The following is a 26,879-nucleotide window of genomic DNA, read 5'->3' on the forward strand; positions in this document are numbered from 1 at the left end:
GGTTTGTGCTTTACACATTTTAGAGCAAGGGAAAGTGGAGGTAGATTGTGTCCTCTGAGAATTTTCCTCTTTCCCTTGTTCGGTTCCTCTCTGCTGGTTCATACTCCCCAAATCATCACATTTCTTTACTGAGTTAACTACTCATGGAATCAACTCTTACCTAACAACTTTTTTTTTTTTTTTTTTTTGCGGTACGCGGGCCTCTCACCATTGTGGCCTCTCCCGTTGCGGAGCACAGGCTCCGGACGCGCAGGCTCAGCGGCCATGGCTCACGGGCCCAGCTGCTCCGCGGCATGTGGGATCTTCCCGGACCAGGGCACTAAACCCGTGTCCCCTGCATCGGCAGGCGGACTCTCAACCACTGCACCACCAGGGAAGCCCCTAACAACTATTTTAAATAACTTTCTCCCAACATAAGATGGATATATAAACACATCGAAGGAAATCTAGCAAACATAGAAGAGTTAAAAGAAAGCAAAAAACCAACAAATCCGCTATCCGGAAAGAACCACTATTAATATGTTGCTTTTACTTTATACATTTCCATAGATTTTTTAAAAAAACATTTTGAATCATCTGATAAAGTTGGCATTATCCTGTACACATGATTTTGCCACTAGTTTTTGCCTCACATCTCTATACTGTGATCAGTATGACATTCTCTCATAGGAATAGACCATGCCTTAATCCATTCTCTATTGTTGGGTATTTCCGGAGTTCCCAACTTTTCACTACTCTAAATAACGCTTTAACGAATTGCTTTCAGGGGATTCTCCATACATAGCCACTCATTCCCTTAGGATGGATTTTTTTCACATTTAAATAAAGTTGTCCCCCTTTTGCATACTGATGTATCACCTTTCCACACTCCAGGGGTGCACATTCTAGAGACCTGTGCTTTAGAGGGTCATCATTCTGGAAACAACCCCTGGCCCATGGGTTGATCTCAAATAACCCACCATCCTGCCATGTTTTCCAGTCTCACTCAAAGCACATTATAAATATCTTTATGTATGAAAATTACTAAAAAAAAATGACTAGCTGCTGGTGTTCTATTTTCTGAAACCAATTCAAAGGAGAAATGTGCCTTCCTCTTAGTAAAGGGATAATATGCTTCATCATTTCCCCAAGTAGTGGGTTCACAAAAGCTTTGCTGCCTGGCTTTAGAACTCACAGGAAACCAGAGCCCTGGCTTTCTCTAGGGCCTGAACAAACCATTTAGCCTGTGCTTCAAGATCCAGGTAGTAAGACAATTCCTACCCACATCCCACTAAAGAAACATCAGAAAGGCCACACAAAGTGGAGAAGGAAATCTCAAATAAATACAGTGCCTTGGAGACACGCAGGCGGTTTGAAGGATGGCTACAGCCCCCTGTGTCTCTTGTTCCCTCCAAGTTGTGAGAATTCAACAGGAAACCACCAATTGTCCAGCAGATTTAGTTACACAATGGGAAACTAATGTTTTTGCAAGATTCTTTCATGTCAAATCAGGAGTTTATTGTTTGGTATTCATATAATAATTATTAATAACAGAAGCTAAAGTCCATCTAAATTATTTTTAAATTGTAATGACTTGTTTCCATCTCAGGAGGGGGAGCTGAAGCAGAGGAACATAAAATATTTGTTTAGTCACAGACTTAGTCAAGACTAGAATGGACTTACTGTAAACCCAAGTTCACCAGCTGGGTTTCTGCCTCTTCCTGTCAGGGGAGGGGCACGGGGAGAGACAGGCTGAGCACAGAGGACTCTTAGGGCAGTGATAGTAACTGCATATACATGTCATTACACATTTGTCCAAACCCATAGGACACACAACACCAAGAGGGAATCCTAGTGTAAACTATGGACTTCGGGTGATAAGGATGTGTCAGTGCAAGTTCATCGACTGTAACAAATATACCATCTGGTGGGGGATGTCAATGATGGGGGAGGCCACGCATGCGTGGTGGCAGCAGCATATGGGAAATCTCTGTACCTTCCTCTTCATGTTGGCGTGAACTCAAAACTGCTCTAAAAAATTGTCTTTTTTTTTTAATTAAGATCTCTAGCTAGAAAGATAAAGGCTACGGACCCCCAGTCATAGGGCCCGGCCCCATCATTTCCAGTGTCAGTGTGAAAGTCCCAACAGAGCCACGGAGCAGGCGACCTCCCAGCTAAGGCTATGGGAAAATTAAGGCATACACAGCGCTGACGGCGGAAAGGGCACCAACTCCCGTCCTAGCATCAGGTAGGTCCTCCTTTCCTGCCCGCCTTTTCTCAACAGATGTCACACCATACAAAAGGAAGGCACACTTTTCCAGTATAAAAACGTCCAGAGCTTCAAAGAAACAATGTGAGCTGTAACTGTCAAGGAAGCCTTCTTTAATGATGACTCAAACACCAGCCAATCACTGTAGGGCTCCATGACCTTCCCTGTTGTATCCATATTTCATTTAAAGGTAAGAAAATGTACCGTACTAGAGACAGAATATTTTAGTCCTTGTGGAACGTTATAAAATCAGATATATTATAAATTTAACGACCACACATCTTCCTTCCCTTGACCATAAAGAAGTCACTTCACAGCCAAAGAACTGGTGAAAATTTTTTTAAAAATGATACCAGTAAATAATAATGCAAAAAAATTAGTTTTAAATATAATGATTCTTTTCTAGCAAATATACTCACACTCAAGCATGATATTAGCTGGAAATAAAACAACTGTCAAACAAGTAAAAATGTGGACGTTCCTGACGCTGATTCTTTTCAATATAATTGCAACACTTTCCACATTTTTCAAATTACACAGGAAAAATTCACAAATAAAAATCCTTGAGATTTAGTTTAGGGTCTGTTTGCATTATACAGTAAAACAGTTAATATCTACTTTATGAAACATTTATTTATAAAGCAAGTTTTTCAATGAAAGTCAACCCCCACAAATATTTAATATTTTCTCTTAACAAAAACATGCTATGTTTTAGTTTGCTGCCGTGTCAATTTATTTTGAGTAGCACGTACTTCTCTCTTTTACATCCATAGGAAAAACTGGATCCCTATATCTTCAGAAATTGATGTAGTTATTTTTGAAAGTATGTCCATAATTCTTTATTCCCAGAGGTAAAACACCAGAGTTCAATACACACATTCACATGCATTTAACAGAAAAACGGCACATGCTTTTTTAACCCTAATCGTCACTTCATAATACCTCGTAATTTTAGGTGACCATTATATTACATTCCCATAAATTAATGAGAAACAGTATAGATTTGCCATGGTTTTATAACCTATTACAGAATATAATTAATTCTATTAAATCTACATCATTTTAAACTTGACTAAACTGCTTTTAATAATCTGTCATATTTCTTTTTGCTGTTTTTAAATCTTTTCCTCAAAATGCAAATTAACACTTATTTGAAATTAAAAACTGTTAGACTCTTTCTGATAGAAAGTAAGGTTGATTTGAATGACAGCTTTGATGAGGACTGCTATGATAAATGGAATGGTATCATACATTTTTTCATTCACTGATTAGCCTAAATCTTCATTTCTAAGGTTTGACCAAAAATCGTGTATATGTGTATATACATATATATTTCTTTAACATAATATTGGGTTGGCCAAAAAAGTTCGTTCGGGTTTTTCCATAAGATGTATGGAAAAACCCGAACGAACTTTTTTGGCCAACCCGATATATATATGTATATATATATTTACATAATATACATGTATATTTAAAGCATGCATTGACTATAAAGTATATTAAAATTATTTTTGTTTTCAGAACCACTTCTGAATATTTCTATAATTCTGGTTAAGTAAGCTGCCTTTAAGTTAAAAACCAACAGATGTGATCTACTCGGTTTACCTGCCAGCAAATGAGAAGGTGCAGGACTGGACAACAAATCCTTTAGAGACTAGTTGGTTTCCAATTTTTTGCTTTGAACAATTTGGGGAATGAAACTAATCAAGCTGTCAACTTATAAGTCATTAAGAATAATTTCTGTTGCTAGAAATTAAAATAGATAAAATGAAATTAAATAGAATTAAAATTTCATTCTTATACGTGTTTTTTGTTGCAGAGAAGTTTGATAAGTCATCACTAAAAGACTCTCAAGTTTAAACATGTTATAACAGGATAAGATTCTATGGAGAAATAAAATGTAAATAACAGCTCAGGAAGAAAAATTAGTCAGGTAAAATTTCTCTCAATTAAAGAAAACCTCGTTCATGTATTTTTAAATGGCCAACGGACGTATCAAATGCCTTTGGTATTTGGATTCTCTCTCTGATGGATGCCTTTATAAGATTTTTGTAAAAGTCTTACCTTAAAATGTCAGTATTTACCATAGGGCATAAATTTCCTCCTCAACTGTATAAACATATGATGCAAAATTTCAGGTGTGAGTTTTTCAACGTGCAAGGAAGTGTCTGATCATTTTTACCTCTGGACACACAAGTTCCACAAATCCTGGAACTTACCGGCATTGGCTCCTGGTTCAGCAAAAACATTTAACTAGAGCAAGAGCTCATAAAGCAGGATCTAAACCTTGTTCCTGACTCTTACCAGTTTTGCAAACCTTGTTCCTGACTCTTACCAGTTTTGCTGGTTATGTTACAACACTGTCTCCAGAATGAGTAAATCCACCCGTTGACTCTGTTGGGAAAGTCATCCCGAGAGCTGGGATTCTCCTCCGTTCCTTCAGCCTGTCATTCAGGGACCACTGCCCTGTCTGCCTGAAGCATCTGTCCACCCTCCTGGACTCCCAGCGAGTCAGTCAAAGGGATACATACAAAGAGATGCAGAGTCTTGAAATAGAAGCAGGTTACATCCATGGTGTGTGCAGGGGGATTCTGACTGTGTCGGATACAAAGAACTGGCAGGTTCTGTGGCTCAGCGGCTTCAGACTCAGGCTTTGCCCGTGCAACCTGCCTGAGCTAGGCGCCCCTTTGCTTAGCCTCTGAGCTTATTCCTTGGCCTGTGAAATGGGGGTCATTTAGGTGCTTATCAGTATTAAACCAGGTAATACACATAAAAAGCACTTAGAATAATGCCTAGACATTTTAAGTATTCAATAACCATTGGCTGTCCCTTCGTTGTATTATATAATCTTTTAACCCTTAAGAACTGCTGTGCTGGTTAGAAATAAAACAGAGAAAGCACCCACCACTGCCTGACAGGCATGGCCATGGTCATGCTTTCACTCACCACTTCCCTCTGTTGGGACCAACACCCTCTGTCCTGTCCTCACCCTTCAGAGGAGTAACAGGACACCAAGTAGACTGTCACTGATAATTTCTCAACAGTAAGAGGGATGATGGTCCAGCGGGGTACAGGTACCTGTTCTCCACTTTCTTTTAAAACCCACCTATTACAGGAGATGTAGATGGAGGAGGAAAGACGAAAAGGAAAAAGAGAAAGCCTGGGACAGTGATACCAAGTGTGGTAATAAAGAAGAAATTATTGGTTCCTGAATGTTCCCTAACACCCCACATTTTCCTATTTGTGGCCAAACTCCCACCCCGCATAGAGACCCTTAAACACAGCAGCAAACAGGCTCCACAGCCTGGGGACAGAGGGAGAGACACCACATTAGCCACAAAATGATTTTCCAATTTAAAAACTTATGAAAAGTGGGTTCCTCTCCCCAACTCCCCAGGCCTTTTCCCTTCTGCATCTACTCTAGGTAGACAACCACCACCTCAAAAACTTAATTGCTTAGGAGACATGCCATTTAAAGAGAAAAAAAAAAAACCCAAACATTTAAAGATGATATTTGGAAGTCACTTCTCTCCCTTCCCTCTGAACAACACCTAGGAGTGCCCACAGGCCCCCTGGGGGGTCCTATCTCCACCAACACCCACCCCTGTGGGCTTGGGAGCTGCCCTCAAGGGTCTCCCTTCCTGCAGAGTCAGCTTCAAGCTCCCTGCAGGCCAGCCCTCCACCTGCCTGTGCCCATCGAGTTTTTCTGTGGGTGCCTGTGAGCCAGCCCTCATCTTGGACACCCCTGGACCCCAAGGGCTGAGCGCAAAGCAGCCCACGAGTCCTCAACCTCGAGGCCACAGCCACTTCCTCCGGCGGAGGATCTCACCTGCCTCAGTCCAGGCTTAGTCCTCAATAATTATTCGTTTCTGGAAAAGGATGCCCTACAAACAACTCTTGAACTATCCTCCCCACCATGGAAGATGCCTCACCCCGTGTTCGGGTTCGGTCCATAGAACTGAGGCATCAGTGATAATCCTGGCACATGAGGGCTGGTCCAGAAGAGAACAAACAGGATGCGCTCAGAAAGCATCCCAAGGAGAAAAGATGCCAACTTAACCGCAGTTTCCCATCTATAAAGAGCAAAAGGAGGACCACGCGGGGCTGGCAGCTTTTTGATTTTCACTAAACACCAGCCTGGGAGGGGGGTTGCAGGCACACAGATTAGCCCCCCAGAAGGTCCTGACTCAGGCTGCAACCCCGACAACCAACCCAGGTGTGTGATGACCACAAGTGGCCAAGACTTTGCAGCTGAGAAAGCAAATGTTTAAATTATTTAATCTGATCCTCATCATTTAGGCACTCGAAGGAGTTATTATAATATCCATTTTATTCTTCTGGGACCTGAGTCACAATTAGGAGACCTGACCCAAATCACGTGCCACCTGGGGGTAGAACCAAACATCAGAATCCCAAGGTCCAGTCCTGGCTTCTCCCTCATCCCTAGCAATGGACAGACCCCCTCATTTTACCTCCAGTTGCTCAGGAATCTTTCCAAAATAGGTACTTACATGTAAATTTGCATCTGTTAACAATGACAATCATTTCACAAATACTTCTGTTAAAAAAACCTAGGGCTTCCCTGGTGGCGCAGTGGTTGGGAGTCCGCCTGCTGATGCAGGGGAAGCGGGTTCGTGCCCCGGTGCGGGAAGATCCCACATGCCGCGGAGCGGCTGGGCCCGTGAGCCATGGCCGCTGAGCCTGCGCGTCCGGAGCCTGTGCTCCGCAACGGGAGAGGCCACAACAGTGAGAGACACACGTATCGCAAAAAAAAAAAAAAAAAAAAAGTCACTCTGTAAGATGCTAATAACCTCTTAATATTCACTTATTCTACTTTTATTAATGCACGGTTTATTTTGGCATAGATCTCCCCAATGATGTTGCAACAAAAAAAGTGATTTAAATAAGCAAAGTACCTAACCCTTGTAAACTATTATATACCAAATAGTTCTTTCCCGTGATGACTGCAATCAGACCTGACTCATTGAAGTGTTTTCAATCTTCCAGTAGGGATCTACGTGCTATCTTTGCCTTTGTCCAAGCTCAAAAGCAAATGCAATTTGTTCTAAAGAAGGTGATTAACAACCATCTCCAAAGGCCTGTTCACCTCCACCTGAAGTGAAAAGTCTTAAATAAAATCTCACTGACCTTAGTGGCATTTTGCCCCTGAGACCACGAACACACACGGACAAGAGCTTTGCGAAGGTTTTTACACTTTTCACCTCAATCCGATCTCCAAATGCTAAAACAAGAAATTACAAAAATATAATTCTATCTAGAGGATTTCAAACCATGGAGAAAACAGCATTCACCCCTCCTCTGCTTGTGAAAAATATGGATAACAGCTCTCATCCATTCATTTCGTGCAAGTTACTTAGAAGCTGAGTACGTTTCCTTCTAATTTGCTATTTCAGAGGCTATGAAATAGCAGTGGCTACAGTGCACTGTTGGTTTACACCAACTTTACAATCGTCCTTAACACCAAAATGAGAAACTGTATGAAATACTTAAGCACACTTAAAAATTACGCCTTGTGCTTTGGGCCCCAGAGGCTCTGGAGGGATGGAGTCCCCTGGGATCCACAAAGAGTTGTACGCACTGTCTGTGCCACATCCTGAAATGTTGGGGCCTCAGTTCCAAAAAACCATCAAATGACAGAGACACCATTTCACCTGACAGGACTGTTTTGGGAGGTAACGAACACGCGAAGGACCAACACCTAGCGTCATGAAATATTCCTATTTCCTCTTCCCTTGCTCCTGAGAAGCCAGAGGATGTAGCAATAAGCTGATAAATCGAATTACAAATCGCAGAAAACCTGGGGCTTGGGGACCCACACCCTTTGGGGCTTGCAGACGTAAAGGAAACACACCAGACAACGGCTCAAGGTTATCCTGTGGCCACAGGCCTCTAAGAGGAACAGGGGCTGTGGCTCTTACAGATGGGGCGCTGTGTTCTCCCCAGGGTGACCAAGGGGGAAGACAGCATCGCTCTCCACAGATGAAGAAACAGCCTCAGAGAAGCCAAGTGACTGTCCCGCTGATGAATGACACAGCCAGGATGAGAACTCAGGTTTAAGCAAACTCTAATCACCTCCAGAATACACCCAGAGACACAGCACTTTATAAAAGTTCCTTTGTATACCATCCATTAACATATGCGATCTCTGAAGCCAACCTCTGAATCAGAACATCCCAGAATGACCCTCTTCACAGATAAGGAACTGGGTCCACCGAGCTCAACAGCTTCCCCTCAGAGGACAGCAAGTGGCCGGTGGGCCCTCGAATGCAGGTCTTGCAATTCTATATTCCCTTTTCTCATGTGCCAATGATTTCCCAACTGTGTTCTGCAAAGCAGAGGCAACTCGGGACGCAGGCCCTGGGGCCTGGCAGAGCCCTGTGTAGGGCCCCATTCTCCCCTTGTCCTTGTGTCCACCCTTCACAACGTGGCCCTGCCACCCCGCACACCAAGGGCGAGGTCTATTTCCCCACCCTAGATTCCAGACTGGCCATGTGACTGGCTGTGACCAGAAGGATATGAGGTAGAGGTGACAACGTGCCCTCCCCAAGTATAAGCCAAGAGGCCTTGGCAACGCTCTGCTCTCTCTTTGGAAACTCTCCCTGCTGGAGGGTGGAGGACCACGTGAAGGGCAGCCCAGCCGAGGCCAATCCTAGACCAGCCTGAAGCCGGCCAACCAGCAGACACGCGTCCCCTCCACAGAACAGGAAAAACAGTAGATGGCTGTCGTTCAAGCCACCAAGCCTGGGGCATCTGTTGCTGGGCAGTAGCTCATCAGATACCCGCTTTTCCAATTTGGAGAGTCATTTTTTAAACCTGCCCACATCAAATTCTGTTTAACCAAAAGATTTTTAGGCTTTTCTACCCATGTAAGATTTTGCTTAACCAAAAGGTTTTGATGCTTTAAACAGTAAGTTGGGGAACTACTGAACCCGGCTATCATACACCCCCCCGACGTCTTCCCACACCCGTGTTCTTCATTGTTAATGAGCTGAGACCATGTTCCTGGTGTCACTAGGACATAAAAGAAGTGCACATACACAAAAGTTGCGTTCTGAATGCTCAGATGCTAAGACTTGGAACTCATTTATTTTCTGCCGTCACCACCACCCAGTTCCAAAAGTCTCAATGCACTTATCATGATATATGAAACACAGCATGATAAAGGGGCATGAGGTGAGACAAGTGAGGAGGGGTACTATGACTCAGGCCCAGGAAAGGAGCCAGAATTAAGGTTCTACTGCAGAGATCGTGGCTCTCGGTGTTTTGCGGCTTTAGGCCCAGGCAGCAGCCACTCTATCCAGCGGGTAACAGAGCCTGAGTTTCCGTGGAGAAGCCTCAATTTCCGCACTCTCATTCCCTGTGGCTACTGCGGGCGGACCCCACGCCTGGCCCAGTGGGCGGGCCAAGCAGGGCACGAGGTTAAAGTGGGGACAGGTGACGTGAGCTGACTCCACAAGCCCCGCGGCAGGAGTGGTCTGTACGGCTGGCGGGGAGGGAATTTCTCTTTCCACTGGGTTTGGAGCTGGAGGACTCAGCCCGGGAGACACAGAACTCTCCTGACTGCCTTGAGCCACTAGGACCAGCTGGGCTACCCAGAGCCTTCTCTGCTGCAAGAGCCCACACATCCCCTGTTTGATGAAGTCCAGTTTGACTGAGGTTTTCTGTTCAAAAAAGTTCTAACTACTACAGCACACATATGTGAATCTGGCATCCTAAGAGCCCACGTAAAGAGGAAAACGTGATGAGTTATACAATTCGCTGTGTCCACAAGAAGGAAGATCACAAGGAAACTCAAACTTTTTCCTGGAACTGTGGCCCCGAAGGAAGCTCCCCAGAAGGTCATTATAAAGATTCTACATCACATAATAAAACATCACCCAGCATCTTTCTAACAGACCCGACACTCCATTTGAAATGCTTTTGCACAGAGCACACCTCAGTACAGGTGGATGGCATCAAATCAAGGCATAAATCAGGAAAAGGCAACCCGCATCTGTGCGCACCGGGAGGGGAAGAGAGAGGCAATACAGTGCACGCACCCCGTGCTCAGGGAACCTGGCTTTGTTAGGAATGGAGACCACTTTACCTCCCAAAGCTCCCACCAAAGACCTCAGCCAAGCTTTGACTAGCTAGTGGGCAGCGGTAGGTTTGAGAATATCATAGCCTCTCAGCACGGTACCCAGCACACAATGAATGCCCAATATATAGTTATCACTTATTACTATCCATTCTAAGCCCCTGAAATAAGGCTTATCTATGTTGCCAAGATTTAAGCAGAAAAGCCCGGCCTAAACATCCCTGTTGCTGCAGAGCCTTTGGTGGCAGCTGTGGATGGCAGCTACATCCCCAAGTATGGAGGAAAAGAGTAGGCTTCATCTGTGCACATCTGAGCAGAGGCAGCCGATGGCAAACGTGGGAAGCGCCTAAAATCCTTCCAACATCCCTGCTACACCCACTTCCTGTTAACAAGCACCTTCCTGCTGCATCAGGTGCCATCTCAGATTGGACCCTCTCACCCTCATCTATCAAACATGACCCAAGGATCCAGGCCTCATTCCCTTACACCGTGCTACCTGACAAACTAATGTGAACTCAGGTGACAATCGTCAGACTCTCTAAGTATTTGGAGAGACCCTACAGATCCTTGAATCAAACGTCTTCATTTTACGAGGGAGAAATCTGACATCTAAGGATATTAACTTATTGAGGTGATAGCGAGTTGGGGATGTCATATTTAAGATGACTTAATGAGCCACCACTCCCAGAGATGTCATTTCAACAAGCACCTTTCTTCCTTGGTCAAAATGATGAGCTGGTGGAAACTTCAAGTGATGTAACAGACGGGGATGCCCATTTTGAGGTTAGCAAGTCTTTTAGGAACGACTACAATAAAAATGCCACGCTTTTGGCCCCTGCTTATGGGGCCCCTAAGACCGATTCTTCTACAGTGTCCATGTTTCAATGAATGTCAGATAGAAATAAGTGCTGGAAAATTACCTCCCCAATGTCATCATGTCTTGTTATCTTCTCTGAATGAGTCATCTCAAAATTCGGCTCACAGCTGCAAATCTAAAGATCTAAAATGATCTGTGTTCTGATTCTCTGAAATATCTTTATTCTTTTATTATACCCTAAAAATTCCAGATGGATGTCACATTTACTGGAGGTCACCAAGTTGACAGACGGGTACAAAGTGGCTTAGTTTCTATAAAATACCGTGTTTTGTAATTCATTTTCTCTTCTGACACCAGAAAGCCTCTGCTTCTTAAGAGAAATAGTCTCCAGTCAATTACAGTGTGGTACGTGAAACTTCATGTAACCATCCTCAGATGCTTTCTTAACACTAGTCAGAAAAGATGTGATAAATTCTCCAAAGGGCAGGGTCTCTGAGTCATTGCTAACGTCCTGCCAGTACGCTTTCAACTTTAACGAGCATCAAGATCATCGGAGGGGGCTCCCCTGGTGGCGCAGTGGTTAAGAATCCGCCTGCCAATGCAAGGGACACGGGTTCGAGCCCTGGTCCACGAAGATTCCCACATGCCACGGAGCAACTAAGCCCGTGCGCCACAACTACTGGGTCTGCGCTCTAGAGCCCGTGAGCCTCAACTACTGTAGCCCACACGCCTAGAGCCCGTGCTCCGCAACAACAGAGGCCACCGCCATGAGAAGCCCGCGCACGGCAACAAGGAGTAGCCCCCCGCTCACCACAACTAGAAAAAGCCCGTGCGCAGCAACAAAGACCCAACTCAGCCAAAACAAAATTAATTAATTTTTTTAAAAAAAGATCATCAGAGGTGTTTCTTTACCAGTTTCTGTGGCTCCATATCTGCATTTACAAGAAGAGCTTCGGGTGATTCCAATGCAGGTGTCTGACACTGCCTTCCAGCACTAAGCGGTGCTGGCTCTTCACGGTGCCAGTTCTGAGGGGGTCATTTTGTAACTTTCAAGGGTTTTTTTTTTTCTTTAAAACATAATGTTGGCCATATGTTTATAGCATAAATATGTGTATAAGCACATCTACATACACACCACCCATAGAGCCCCCAGGCAACTCAAATAACAAAGCCTTGGACCCAGACAGGGGATCTATGAGTTTGAACCATATGACATTGCCAATATTTAAGCCTTTGTGACAGAAAAACGGGGAGTTCGTGTGGTTACACCTACAAGGGGCAATGGCAGAGCTGACTGGTCCCCTCTTTTCCTCATGAGGCCTCCTAACCTCGTGGCATTGGTCCACTTGTTTAGTCTTTAGGATACTCCTAAAAGGTATTTTTTCCAGAAAAGAAAACTAAGCCTCAGAAAAATCCAACAGCATGTCCAAGACCACATGGCTGTTCAGGGGCAGAAACAGAACTTGAAATCAGGAACACCTGATGTGCCGGGGCACCTCTGCCCTTCTTTCCTCCCCCAGGGGCCCCAGAGCTGACATCAGGCCACAACACCCTCCAGTTATCCAAGTCCCACTGTGACGGCCGGACCCCCGCTCCAAACCTTCCGAGGTCGATAACACAGGCCTCTCAGCAAGCTCCCCACAGGGGCTAGCAACAAAGGGAGAGGCTCTCTAAAAAGCCACACGAACAGGATGAAATGGTAACTGACAGAGAAAATAGGGCCAGAGCCCCCATAACATACACACAGGACATATGCCAACGGATGTCAATCGTGGAGCTTTCACACCACGTTCCTAGGCCTAGGTGTCCAAAGTCTAGGAAGTGGAGAACAGATCACAAGATTGTTGTCAAAGCAGCCTCATTTTGTGAAGTTTCATCACCTGAGAATATGCCACAGTGAATGAAGAAGGAATGAGAGCCTGCCTGCGAATCAAACATGAGCTGATGGAAAGGTGCAGCCTGAGCTCTGAGCAGGTGCAATTAATTTCATTCTATATCAGAAATAAAAACAGGAGATGATACATACTATTGCCTGTCACGGAAACTTCTTACTGGTGATACATGGTTCTTTTAACACTCCAGTAACTAAAATCGAATGCTCCTAGAGTAGAAACATGGTCAATCTACCTCATAGTAAATTTCTTTTTTTTTTAGAGATCAGTATTATACCAAAATTCTACTTTATGGCCATAACTGATTTATAAATTTTTATTATACACGATAAAATTATAGGCTCACTTTTGCACGTTTAATTAACAAAAGGTAACTGTTTACCTTTAAATTTAGCGACTGAATCTCTATGCCCCTATAAATTGCTAAGGGTATCAAGCACCGAACCCACAACCTGGGCCTACTGTTAAGATGATTACAAATGCTTTAAAAAAAAATCAAACTTGATAGAAAGATTAAAACAACAGCAGTAAGCAGAAGTAATTTGATATTTTTTCTTCCCTAAGGGAAATTTATTCAATCATTTATTCATTCCTTCAACAAATATTTATTAACTTCATTAATTTACTATGTGATTACTACATGCTAAACACTGTTCAGTAACTTGATTTTATATACTATGAGTATTTATTTTAAAAGAAATGCTTTAGACAACTTTATAGTTTTGTGTCTAAAGAGAATATCACAAGCCAACTTCAAGCACCTGGTTATGACATGATTTAAAATGTCTCAAACTACACCAGCTGAGAAGAGAAATCAAACAGAACCCATCGAGACTGGACTGCAGGGGTGTGTTCCAGCCCCCTCACCCATGGTCAGAAGCCCACCAGAGTCCCGGTTCTGATTCCACCACTGGAACCGGGGAGAAGTACCGGGCCTCTGACATCCACAGTAACCCAAACGAAAACATCTTCTTTCACTGTCTGAAATAAATCTGCTTTCTGCATATTGAATAGGAAAGAGATGAAAGTGAGCATTCACCCATCTGAAGAAAAACCGATGCTCTGTAAGTGTTTCTGCTCTGTGCCCCACACAAAGCAAACGCTTTGCTTCTGCTTAGGCTGTTGTATTTTTAAATAAATCATTCTGTTAAACGCTAGTCTCCTTCTCCAAGGAAAGGTCTAAAAACTTCTCCCTTTTGACAAGTCTCTGACAACTTTACTCCCATCTGCTGTCGGCTGCAGGTCCTGGATCATTGACCACCACAGTTTCCCTCCCCTGGAGCCCCAGCCTGAAGGTAAGTGACACAGCCTTGCATCAGATCCTCCACCCTCCCCCTGCCTCCAACTCGGGGCCCAAACTTTCTGCTTCACAGAAAAAGTTTTTAACAACTCAGGAGTCCTCTCAGTTTTAAGTAGAAAAATGGACTGAATCCAGATGTCCAAATTTCAATGACTTCCTGAATTAGATACGTGAACCGGCGATGCTGGAGAAGGCGTCTCCTGCAGATGTAAGCGCGGTACCCCCATTCCTCGTGAACACGTCATACACACCTGCTGGTGGCCACTCTTCTGGTCAGTTACCGAAAGGCCTGATGGTGAAGGCACCAGTGGTTACCATGAACTCTGAGGTAGCTGCCAGATACACTACTTCTCCAAGTCCCACTGCTATACACAGAACAGCAGCCATTTATGACACAGCCAGAAAAAGAAGAAATCACGGCAGAGCCTAAAGCTGTCTTGAGGTCAGTGTTGAGAAGTGCGACTAATGCAGCAACTTCCACTAAAGAATTTCTTTTGATGGGAATGAGTTACAAGCAGGTGAAGGCCCATCAAGAGCGTGCCTTCCTTCAGCTGTAAGTAGATGCATCCGGGAAGCCTTGCGGGTGAGGCAGGCAGGTGGGTTTGGGGATGCAGCTACATCTAGTGATGGGCTGGGGATGGCAGCCGGAGGGGCAGGGAGCGGGAGGCCTGCCTGCCACGTGGAAAGCACTCCACCTGCCACTGATTCTCTGAAAGTCTGGCGACAGTGTTTTTAAGATAAATGTCTGTTAAATGACATCACAATAGATTTTGTTTACCTGGAGCATTAAATGACAGAGAGTCAGGGATTGTCTTTTGTGGCTAACAGAGAAACGAGGCTCTATCTTAGGAGATACATTAAAGTACATTATCAGTACTTTAAAGAGGTATATATTGAAAAGCTTCTCTTTTCTGTTTGGAAGTGAAGTTCATTTCCAAAGGCAAAGTGTCACATTTCCATATTAAAATTCCAAATTTTATGCAAACTTCTCATTCTCGCCTAAGACAGTCCTTGCTTCTTTCGATTTCAGTAGATTTTGAAACTTTTAATAATTGGACAACTTTCCAAAGTACGGTTAACTGTATCTTTCCGTTCTTTGCCCATTACCACCCCCAATGCCTCCCCGACCCCCTAAAGGGGCCTTCCCAACAGTAAGTGCTCAATAAACATGCACTTGAATTAAAAGCATCATTTTAATAAGTGCACTGGGCTACGCCCTTCTTACAACAAGCCAACAAATATCTTCGAAACACAGTATCAACCCAGAGAAATTTCCAGTGGCTAATCGTGACTGCAAGATTTAATTAAAACTTTACACTGTGGTAAGTAAAATTAGAGGAGACTTTTTTTCATTTTCGTTTCACAACTGGCTGGATCCAATATCTTCCCCAGATAAGACCATTATTTGAAACATCACTCTGGTGGTTTTCCCTAACAGGCTGAGAGTCACAGCACCATCCCATCGGCCTGTTCATAACCTGGGCCGTGCTGATGGGGGGCAGGGGTGTTCACAAGTGCATGGACGTGAGTTATATTTTCATCCCTAGGTCCTTTCAGCTCTTGTTAAGGGAGGCTGAAAATGCAGAATGAGGATGCCAGGCCTTTTAGAACTCACACTCTATGTCTGGCATCCCAAGCTCCTGAAGGGCTAGTTCTAGCACCTACTGCTGCCCCCACCCCCAGCTCCCCCCAGGACTTTCTGATTCTGTCCCCCTGGGGGTGGGGGGGAGGGGGCAGGAGTCTGCCTGTCTACAAGTTCCTGAGTGATGCTGAGGCTTCTAGTCCAAGAACAACACTTTAAGAACTGTTCTTTTGGAACAACGTTTCTCGAAAGATGGCCAGGATCACCTGGGGATGCTGTGGGACCTGCCAGGGGCCTTGGACATCAGAGTCACCATGCCGGCCATAGAGACCAAGTCGGGAAGGACCACTCCCGGCGACCCTCGGGCACGCCTGGTTTTTGAGCATCACAGGTATACACATAGCTCACCAGCAGCACAGGCTGAACACACCCCACGCCCTCCCCCAGGCCACCTAAAGCCACCAACGTGTAGGACTGTCACCTGCTCTCCCTGCCCCTTTGTCACTCTTTTGATCCTCCTCCCTAAACTCTCCATACGTTTCACCCTTAACAGCAAAGAGAGGGGAAGAGCAGCGACCCTGCCTGCCGGGATCTGCAGAGCTGTGTTCTTACAGGTGAGCACACACAACCCTTCCCTTCTCAGACCTGTGCTCTTCTTTCATTCTCCTCTCCCACGTTCCCACCCCTTTATCAGGCTCTGGCCTTGCCAGCCGCCCGCCCTGGATGGCGGGGGGACCACAGGCTACCAAGGGTAATGACTAAAGCTTTCCTGCTCCCCACCTAACACCGGCCCTACCTACTGATTTTTGGAGCAACAGTATAAATGCAGGCTTTCTGATGACTAAACGCTAAACCACGGGAGAAGCAGCATCCTCTTCTGATGGGAGGTTTATGTGCTTTTGCATCTTCTTTAAACTTTTCATTAGTGAGTTTGAAAAACATTAGTAATGAAACCTTCTCTCACTTACAAAATAAGCTTATTAATAGGTTGTGGTCATAAAGATAAGAAGCCCCTGGAGAAAAGTTTGTGGGAAGGCTGGTTTTCAAAGAGAAGAATCCTAGAATTACAAAGCATGATAGACACCACCTTAAAAAAAAAAATGTTATACTGTTGAAAAAGTATGTAACTACTTATTAAAATGCCTGACCCCTAACTAAAAACTGTCTTAGGATATTTAGATAATACACGCTTATTCGAGAAAACTAAACCTAAAACAAAAACCGAGAGAAAACAACGCTTAATCCAAAACAGTGCCTCTACTGAAACAGATACGTACAGCCTATCAATTCCTGGAATGAATTACAATTGTTATAAAACTACGACAATTTCCAATAAAGCCATCAACTTTTATCGAATTGTCACAGAAGTACCTAAATTCTAAAACCAACTTTCCCCAAAACTAAAGGCTATGCTTGAGACTCAGGTGGGGTTCATATCATGTGACGACATAATTCAGATTACTCGTTCATTACGTGTTCGTTTAGAATTACTCAAATTGCATACACACGTATCTACATATCAGTATATGTAAGTAACTTCTCTACTGAAAATCTGTAAAATAACCCTTTGAAAACATCAGAGACTAAAACCTGTGATTTTTCCAGATCGGAACAATTGATTAAGCTCAAGCAATACTTCTTTACATCCACATAACACTAAAAATGTCAAAGTGATTTCTCGGCATATTGCTATCCTGCACCCTGATTTAAACTTGAAATCTTTTCATCACGTCCATGAACAATCTCACTAAAGCACCATAAAAATATAAAATGTCATGACTCTAGTTATCTGAAAAAGAAAAAAATTAATCAAATTGCTAAACGAATCTATTCACACTCTTTGTAAAGGGTACTGTACAATCTTGTATTCTGAAATAATTTTCAACTTATTGTAAAAACAGTACAAAGATTTCAGTACATGTTTCGCTCGCCTTCGCCTAGTGTTGACATCTGACTTAATCAGAGTCGAATTATCCAAAACTAAGAAACTAAATATTGGTACTGGTCTACTAACTCAACTACAGACTCCATTCAGATTATGTTTTCCCACAAATGTCCTTAAAAGAGTACTTTAAAAAAGAAATTTCTCAAGAAGAGTTTCAAATTCACAAGATTATATTAAGGTTTAATCTAGTCCAAATACTGAGGTGGAAGCAAAGGACCAATCTGTTTGCATTTCTACTGCTGCAAACCAAGCCTTGCTTACCAGACCTTACCATATCAGTCTCATTATTATATAAAACCAAACACTTCTTGCATAGGATATATTACAACTTGGCTTTTGAGAAAATGGGTCAAAGAGGAATGACTTCCCAGCTATGTGGCTTCTCAATCTGGAAAAGAGAATTTCAAGCAGGAGCAAGAATGATTCCACTTTCTTCCTTGCTTCTTACTTGTATATCGTTTTACAGGAGTTATTCTGAATGACCATTCAAAGCCTAGATAGAAGGCAGAAAGTGGGCCTCCAATACTTTGCCTAACAAGTTAGAAATTGTAAACATGGAAAGTGATGTTTAAAATGGAATGTTTATATATACTAAATAAAAGTCCTCCTGGACAAAAAACCTAATTCTTTTCTTTTTTCTTCCAATATGTTTAGCACTCTATTTCTGATATCTGGCATTCAAATTATGTGTAGTACCTTCCAGAAATGATTAATCAACAATCATATCAATTCTGAATGCATTCCAAAAGAGGATATGAGGATGCAGAGGGGAAACAGCAAAGTATCTTGTGTATAAATCTTAGTTACACACACACACACACACACACACACACACACACACACAAAAAACAACCTCCACTGATTACATAAAACCTCGGGATTCAGTCCATTGGGTGCCCTAAGAAGAATCGGCGATGAAAATGTTAATTTCAAAAGAAGGGACGATGCAAGCCAATCTCACAATCTCTCCTCTCCCTCCCTTCTGGGTCAGTCAGTTCACAAACAATTTGAATGTTTGCAAATAATCAGAAGTCACATCACTAATTTATTCAACAAACAGTGAATGTAAGTGCTTTATCAGAACCAAGAAGGAAAAATAACTGCCTTTGCCCTCAAGCCACTTACCATCGAGCTCCTCTGTCTCTAAAAGGATCCCCATGTCAGGGGACAGCAGCCAAGTATTTCAATGTCCAGAAGACTCGTAAAGCGAAACAAGTGTCAGTGTCACTCATAACATCAGAATTAACTTTCCCAACATACAAAGAAAAATAAAAGACTTTTCCAAAGCATTAAGTGCTTCCCGCATGTTCTACCTAAAACCCAAAGTGAAGCGAAAAAGCATAATGCACTGCAGTTTATCTGATCCTTGCACACACAAATTTTGCCAACTTCAATTTTTTTAATTTCATTGTTGCTAAGCATTCTCTCTGGGATACTGCCCTTCATTTCCTCTTAACCCTCTAACATACTAGGATAACTCTGGCTTCCAAATGAAAAGGAGGCACAGTTCAATCAATGGTATGATAACAAACAAACAGAATGACATATTTCCTCTGAAAGAAAAATCTGGCTAAAATTGAGTTTAAAAAAAAGTCTCTTTCGGTTTGACTATTAATTTACATAAGTATTAACAAGGACACAGGCCAGTACTACCTAGGCTGAAGTCCCTTTTAATGATGAGAAAACGATCATTTAAATAAGCTACATAAATATTTCTTTCCACCCCCTCGACCACAACTTGAAAATCCATCCAAATGCTTTCTGACACAGCTTAACTTGAAACAAATCCCAGGCAGGGAGCTATGGATTCTTAATAAAGAGAAAACCATCAACTAAGGCCCTCATCCTTGGCTTCTAACACTAATGAGTTACAAGGCTCTACAACTGGCGAGTCTACTCCATAATTCACTAATAAGAAAGAACGCAGGCCAATATCTGCATCAAGTTCATAGCAGACAGCAGTGGATCAATTTGTTAAATCCTCCGGCGCACGTGCAATTACCAGACAGTTAATGACATATTAAACTTGGGAAAAGGGTATTTCTCTACTGAAGTTGACAGCATAGAGCGAGCAGCCAACTCCACGCTCGGCTTCCTGGCGGCGGCCAACTGTGGTCAAGGGTCCTTGGGCTCAGGGACGACCGGGGCACGGCCTGTGCGCCTGCGTGTCCCTTGGGCTCCGGGAAAGTAAAGATGTAGGTTTCCACAGATCTGACGGTCAGAGGCAAACGTTTGAAACGTTTTAAAATATGCGCTTTACCGTCAGTGAAAGTGTCCTTCATGAAATTTAAAAAACAAACAAACAAAAAGTTCAACTTACTCATTTCTCCCGAATAAACATAGAAACCTATTTTGCAACCTAAGTTCAAGGCCAAATAGCGGGTTTTTTATTAAAAGAAAAACAAGCCCAGTGCCACCATTCTACGTGGACCTTAATGAAACTGACACACACGAGAAAGTGTGCTAGTGTGCGGGTGTGCAAGCGCCGGCTGTCCATCCACGTGTGTTCCAGGTTAACACCATGCGGGGTTGGCGCCCCTCCAGACCCCCGACTCCCGGTTCTCCGGCAAGGAGCTCTCCGAGCTCGGACCGCCAGCGCGCAGCAGGCACCTCCCCGCCACTCCCTTTCCTCCCCACGCGGCACCGCAGGCCGAGAGGTGGGCTGACCGCTGCCCCCGGTCGGGCGTTCCGCGGGGCCGAGGGTTCGGAGGGGGAGCCCAGCGGGGCACAGCCACGGCGGCCCAGGGCCTGCGGGCCGGCCACTCCCTCCGGGCCGCCGGTCCTCCCGCCGGGACCGACGAGGACGCTGCCTCGGCTCTCCCGGGCAGCAGCGCAGCCGCCGGGACGAGCCGGGGTCAAGGCCGCCGCGAGCCGGGCGGCGGGGGGGAGGACCGACGATCGCCGCCGCCGCCCGTGCCGGTGGCTGGTCGGGCGATCGCGCGGGCGCAGCGGGCACTGCGACCCGGCCCGGCCGCCGCTCGCCGTGGGAAGGACCGCGCAGCGCCCACGCCCGGCGGCCGGCGGCTGCAACTCCCAACTTCAGGCAAAGTTTTCTGCTGTCGCTCTCGGAACCTACCCGGGATTCCGAGTGGCGCCGTCCGCCCCGACACGCGCCCAGGCCGCGGAGGGGCGGGTGCCGAGACGGGGGCCAGGCTCCGGGGCTCGTCCGCTCGGCCCGCCGGAGCGCTAGGTGCCCGCCCTCGCCGCCGGCCCCGCGCCGGCGCCGGGGACGAGCAGACGCGGTGCCCGGCCCGCCGCGCCCCCTGCCCGGTCCTGCCGTTCGCCGCTGGGGCTCTCCCACTGGGAGCTGCCCGCGTCCCGGGCCCCCTCCGGCCCGCGCGCCCCAGGCCCCGGCAGACGCAGCCCCGCGTACCTGAAAACGTGTCCCCCGCCGCAGTTAGCAAAAGTCCGGTCAAAGTCGCCAGGCAAGTCCCAAGTCTCCCCATGGTGCTGACTGCGCGCCGGGCCGCTCCCGGCAGCACTGGGTGGGCGCGAGGGCGGAGTGCGGCCGGGAGCTTTGCCTCCAAGGCGGCAAGAAGAGGAGGGTGAACAGCCAAAAACAGAACCAGACGCCCAAAGTGCTAACAGTTGCAGAAGTCCCAACTCCGGCGGCTCCCGGGGCCGGGGACGAGGGTCCTGGGTCCTCCCGCCCTACTGCCGGCCCCGCTCGGAGCTGCGCCGCTGCGAGAGGGAGCGGAGGGCGCGCCCGTGGAGCCAAAATCCGCCCTCCGTGCCGGCGGCTGCGCTGGCCGCCGCTCTCCTTCCCCGGCTCGGGACCCGAGCCTCCGGCGCCGCGGTGGCCGGGGCCGGGGCCGTGGCCTCGCGCGTCCCGCCCGCCGCCTCTGCGCCGCCAGGCGAGCCAGCCCCCGGGCGGCGGCGCGCCGATGGCCGAGCCCGCGCCGGCTGCAAGCGGGGCTCCTGCTCCCCGACTGACTGGCGGTGCCCCGCAGGCCGGCTGAAGGGAGCGCCCACGTCACGGCCGCCCGCGCCGCCGCGGCCCGCTAGAGGGCGTGAGTGCCCGGCCCCGCCGGCCAGCGCCCGGCGCTCGGCGGCCGCGGCGCCTCGGGGGAAGCTGGGCGGGGGGTGGCCGCGGGGGCGGCGTCACCGCTCGGAGTGCGGCGGCCGGGCGGTGCCACCCGCTCCCTCCCGCTCCCCTCCCGCCGCAGCTTCGGTTTCGCGGCCGGCTTCCGGGAGGGTGACCGCGCAGGGGCCGCGCCTGGGCCAGAAGTTTGTCCCGGGTCACGGGCCGCCGGGAGTTGGCGAGCGCGGCGGGCGGGACAGCGGCCTGCGGCCCCGCGGGCGAGGCGGCTCCGATCCCGGCGCCGGACGGCAGCGTCGGCGGGCAGGGCCGGAGGCACCGGGAGTCGCGGGGCCCGCGCTCCCCGGCGGCTGCGGTCCAGGCGAGCCGGCAGATCCCGGGGCTGCGAGGGTCTGCGGCTTCTCCGCGCCGGGGGCGCCGCGAAGTTGGCGGGCGCCCGGGCAGCTAGCTGCGGACGCGGGCACCGAGACCCCGCAGCGCACCGGCAGCCCCGCGGGCCACCCGCGCTCCTGCACCCGGAACCTCGCACCCTCTGAGCAGGACACGCTCGGCCGCTTCATTGCGTCCCAGCCGTCCCTGTTGGGCCCGAGCGAGCCGCGGGCCGTGCACGGAAGGCGGCGGTCACACGGACCTACGTAACCTGTGATTTCTGTGTCTGGTGCAAAGTGTTGGGGAACGCGGGAGGAGGCGTGGGTAATGAATCAAATGATGTCTTGAAATATATAATTTACCATTTGGGGTGTGGAATGCCTATTTCATTAAGTGGATAAAATAGCTTCCAATGCATCAGTAAAGAGGTTCAGTTTGTAAAATTGAAAAAAAAGAAAAAGGTGGGGAAGCGGGGGGCAATCCTATTTCCTTTGGAATAACACACATGGAGCTGCAGGCGCCAGGCCTAGCTAATTGAAAGCAGTAGAAGGCCTGGGAAGAGGTTAAATTAGAAACCAAGTAACTACCGGTGAGTTGCATGGTGTTCTAGGGCGGGGAACCGCGCCAGCAAGAGGGCAAACCCATGAAGCAAGTGGGCCCCGGGCTCCCTCCGGTACTGACAAAGGCCCAGAAAGTGCATTGATCCCACGCTCACCTCGACCCTGTCTCCAGTGGACCCTAGAACCAACAGACAAGGATATGTCACAGCTGTCACCTCCCCGGGGCAAATTGAGGGATTGGACTTTCGATTTTGGTGCCCAACGAACAGCTCCTCTTTCTTGCAGAATTCCACTTATTAGATCCTTATCAGAAGTGCTCTTTCGAAGGCTCTGTATTAATCATTGACGTTTTAATACTACAGACCTTACATCATCCTGCTTCTTCTCCCAAATAGGTACTTGTTGAGCCTTATCTCGATTGCAAAATAACGTTTGAAGTATGGAGAGGCAGGGGGGTCACACACCTCCAAGGATCAGCAGTGAGGGTCTGTCACCTGGGCTTTCCCTGGTGCTGAGGTCTTGTGATGTGATGGAGCCCAAATTTCCTTTATTTGAATGGTCATGTGCTTTCCAGTGGAGCTGTTATATTAGTAGATATGAGATGGATCCACATAAGGAGATGTCAATCTAGTCATTTTCCTTCTTTGAGTCGGGTGAAGAAGTTAATATTAAGGTATGATTTCATTTGCAAAGTATGTGAGTTCTTTCAGCAAATATCTAAGAAGGCCATATATCTGCCAGGCACTGAGCTATGGGCTGGAGGTTGTCTTACGCTGGGCTGCCCCAGGAACAGGCCTGAAGTTAAGGATTTAAGTGTAAGTGGTTTTAGGTTTTATTGAGGAAGTAATCCCAGGAAGCAGTACAAGAGGAATGGGAAAGTGAGACAGAAGGGTGAGGTGGAGTCAATATAGGGTGTATGAATGAGCAAGTTGCCACTGTGGGCAACTGGGGCTCACTGCCCTGGGGACCCCCAGGAGAAAGTACGGAACAGCCTTAGAGCTGGAGCACCCCACCCCGGGGCAAGGACGTGTGTGAGGTGGCTGGGTGGGGGCATGGGAGTCAGCTGCGCAGATAGGGGTCCCTTCACCAGTGGGGAGAAAGCCCTGTAGGGATTCCCAGTGCTGTTACCCTGGTAACCAGAAGGTGCCCTGTCCCTTCCTCAGGTTACTTAAAGCTCAGTGGGAGACCCAATGAATTTCTATTATCTCTGATCTCTAAACATGACAGTTTTAAGCCAACTCTGCCCTTATTAGCCTGAAATCCACATTGCAAACAGTGGTGGGGTTTTTGCCAGCAGTTCCTTCGCTGGCAATTCTAACAGCTAAGCTACTGTTTCTTCACTCCCTCTTCCAGGTAACTGGCCAAAGCAGCACTGAGCCCAAATGGAAGGCCTCTCTTCAAAAGGAATGGATTGGACTTCCTCTAAGGAAAGGATGCTGTAGGAGTCCTTCCAATGGGACATTTCTTGTCACTTTTTTTTTTTTTCCCAGCAGGGGAGGTTTTTTAAATTTTAATCCAACCACATGACACTCCTGTCTCTCTGGGGACAACGGTGACATATGCAGAATGGCTGGTCACAGTTAGGGGTGCTGTCAAGCCAGCCCCCATCATATGTCTAAATATTTCGAAGTTATTCATCAAGCTGGCAAACTATTATATAATATATGTTCCTACTTTGACAAAGATAACAATACTGCATAAATACTACCTTTATTTTAGTAAAATCGCTCATATGTTGCCATAATCGAGACTGTCAAATAATTTTTGTCCTAGTGATAGCAATGATCTGTTCTGTATGGAACATTTATAGCCACATTTCACCCAGTTTTGTTCCTCAGTGGTGCTTGCAAGCATTCAGTAGCCACATGTGGACAGCACAGATATAGAACATTTCCGTCATCATAGAAGGCTCTTTGGGAAAACGCTGAGAAAGGATTAGTGTATTCAAATTATGCAAAATTTGAGTATATATTTTCATCAAAAACATAAATTCAAAATTTTTTAATCAGAAAATTAAACTTACTTTCCTATAGTTGCTGAAGATTCCTTTCTTCCCAATGATTCAAAGATATCTGCTAGAAGTAAAATGCAAACTACAAATTAGGATTATGAATACCAAGACTGAAATAAAATGATTCATAGGGCTTCCCTGGTGGCACGAGTCCGCCTGCCGATGCAAGGGACACGGGTTCATGCCCCGGTCCGGGAAGATCCCACATGCCGCGGAGCGGCTGGGCCTGTGAGCCATTGGCCGCTGAGCCTGTGCTCCGCAACGGGAGAGGCCACAACAGTGAGAGGCCTGCGTACCCCCCCAAAAAAAAAAAAAAAAAAGATTCATAGAAAGCTTAACATTTTCTTTAATATTTTAAATTCAGTGATACATGATGAATTTTGAATAAACAGAAACCTATTAGCCATGTGAGCATTCAACGTCCACCTAGTTGTCAATGTAAAGAATCAGTGTCCTGTTTCACGTATAACTACATATCTACCATTTTAACAGTAATATTAATCATTTCATTTTGAAAGATGTTCCTCAATCACCCAGTTTCACACATGCAAATACTACACTAGTGTGTGACTTCTTACAGACTTGGAACCCAAAGCGAAGCAAGAAAATTGGTGGTTGGCATTACGAGGAAACCCCACTCACTCACATTTAAGACTGTTTTCTTTTCCTGCTACCTGAAAGCAAGGATTTGATTTTTAATTGATTGGACTTTTAACGAAGTGCTTCTGCCGTGACATTATCCGCACACCTCGGTGTGTCCATGTGCGTGTCAGTGGCAACACACCCTGGAAATCTTCACAGTGCCCTTCCAAGGCCAGGGGACAAAAGTCAGGGTGAAGCGTTTCTCTGAAGCCAGCACAGAGCTGGTTTTGAGATTGGATGTTTAGGGTTATGGTTTACGGTCTCTCAACACTGAGCACCAGATACCTAGTGACAGACGTGACCACGTGCCCCTTAGTACATTTACTTTTATAGGTTAGTGATCCCCAGGGTCCTGGAAGGCCCAGGCCCAGGGCAGGAGCCCACGCTGCCCACTGTCTGCACTGTGATGGTGTTTTTAGCATCAGTAACTCTGTTTGTGACATTTGTCCCAACCTCCTGAAAGTCAAAATGTAAATAAAAAAAGAAAACTGACCATAACCTATCCCCACCTATCCTCAATGTTAGGTTGAATTTGTTGGTTAACCACAGGCAGAAAGTTCCTGATCCATCAAAAGTATCTATCACACCTGCCGAAAAGCAGCGACAAAAGAATCATTTAAATACCTCCCAGGTGGCTTAACTGGGGTTAACAGGACCCAGCAGAAACGGAAAACATTGTCCTAGAAAACTCACGTTTTGTTCTCTAGGCCCTGCTGCAATGATTAATTCCCTTTTTAGAGGCACGTTGAGATTGTGGAAGTGTATTTTGAGATAATAAATGGAAAATGTAAATAAGCCCCCTCGTATGGGTTTCACAATGATGTATTCTTTCATTGATCAAAGATAGTATGTCGTTGAAGAGAAAACAAAGGGAAGGAAGGAGGGAGGGAAGGAGGAAGGAAGGAAGGAAAGAAGGAAGGGAGAAGGGGGAAAGAGAGGGATTGGGAGACAGAGCTAGCTTGGAATTTGGAGTCCAGCTTGATTGAGTCCCAACTGTGTGATTTAAATTAGTTTCCATTTCCTGGCTTGCAGAAATGGCATTGCACGTGGCAGCTCTGCGTGCATCTGAGGCACTGAACAAACCTCTCTGATGAAGTAAAGCCCTAAGGGTGTAGAGTGCATCCCAGTCTTTGCCCGCCCGCCCCCGCCCCCGCCCCCGCCCCCACTTGTCGCTACCTGGAGAAGCACGTGAGCCGCGGGCAGCGCTGGGGGATGGGGAGAGTGGACGCAGAGATGAGAAGATCCCTGCTGGGTGCACGCCCTCGCCATCAGAGTCGGCTTACTCAGTCAGGACTTCACAGCTTCACTCACCTTCTGAATGTGTGTGAAAAACACAACATTAGCAGTTCACGGGGGCCAGAAGAAACCAGGGCATT

At 46.5% G+C, this 26,879-nt stretch overlaps 1 protein-coding gene across 5 annotated transcripts in view; it reads right to left on the minus strand.

The window, feature by feature from the left end:
* PTPRM (protein tyrosine phosphatase receptor type M) overlaps window positions 1–21,764 on the minus strand; it is a 747,728-nt gene extending 725,964 nt beyond the window's left edge. The window contains exons 1-2 of one of the 5 annotated variants that reach the window (XM_073790536.1): window positions 21,256–21,763; window positions 7,397–7,490 (exon numbers count right to left, since the gene is read on the minus strand). Coding sequence is in view for 4 of the 5 variants with exons in the window: in XM_073790533.1 (XP_073646634.1) it covers window positions 21,256–21,328 (73 nt within the window). In the remaining variant the exon portion in view is untranslated. Of the gene's footprint in view, window positions 1–7,396; window positions 7,491–21,255 lie in introns of all 5 variants that reach the window. The other 4 variants (XM_073790533.1, XM_073790535.1, XM_073790534.1 and 1 more) reach the window with 4 other exon arrangements.
* Window positions 21,765–26,879: the final 5,115 nt, after the last annotated feature.

Source organism: Tursiops truncatus, chromosome 13, assembly GCF_011762595.2.
Source record: "Tursiops truncatus isolate mTurTru1 chromosome 13, mTurTru1.mat.Y, whole genome shotgun sequence".
Classification (NCBI taxonomy): domain Eukaryota; kingdom Metazoa; phylum Chordata; class Mammalia; order Artiodactyla; family Delphinidae; genus Tursiops; species Tursiops truncatus.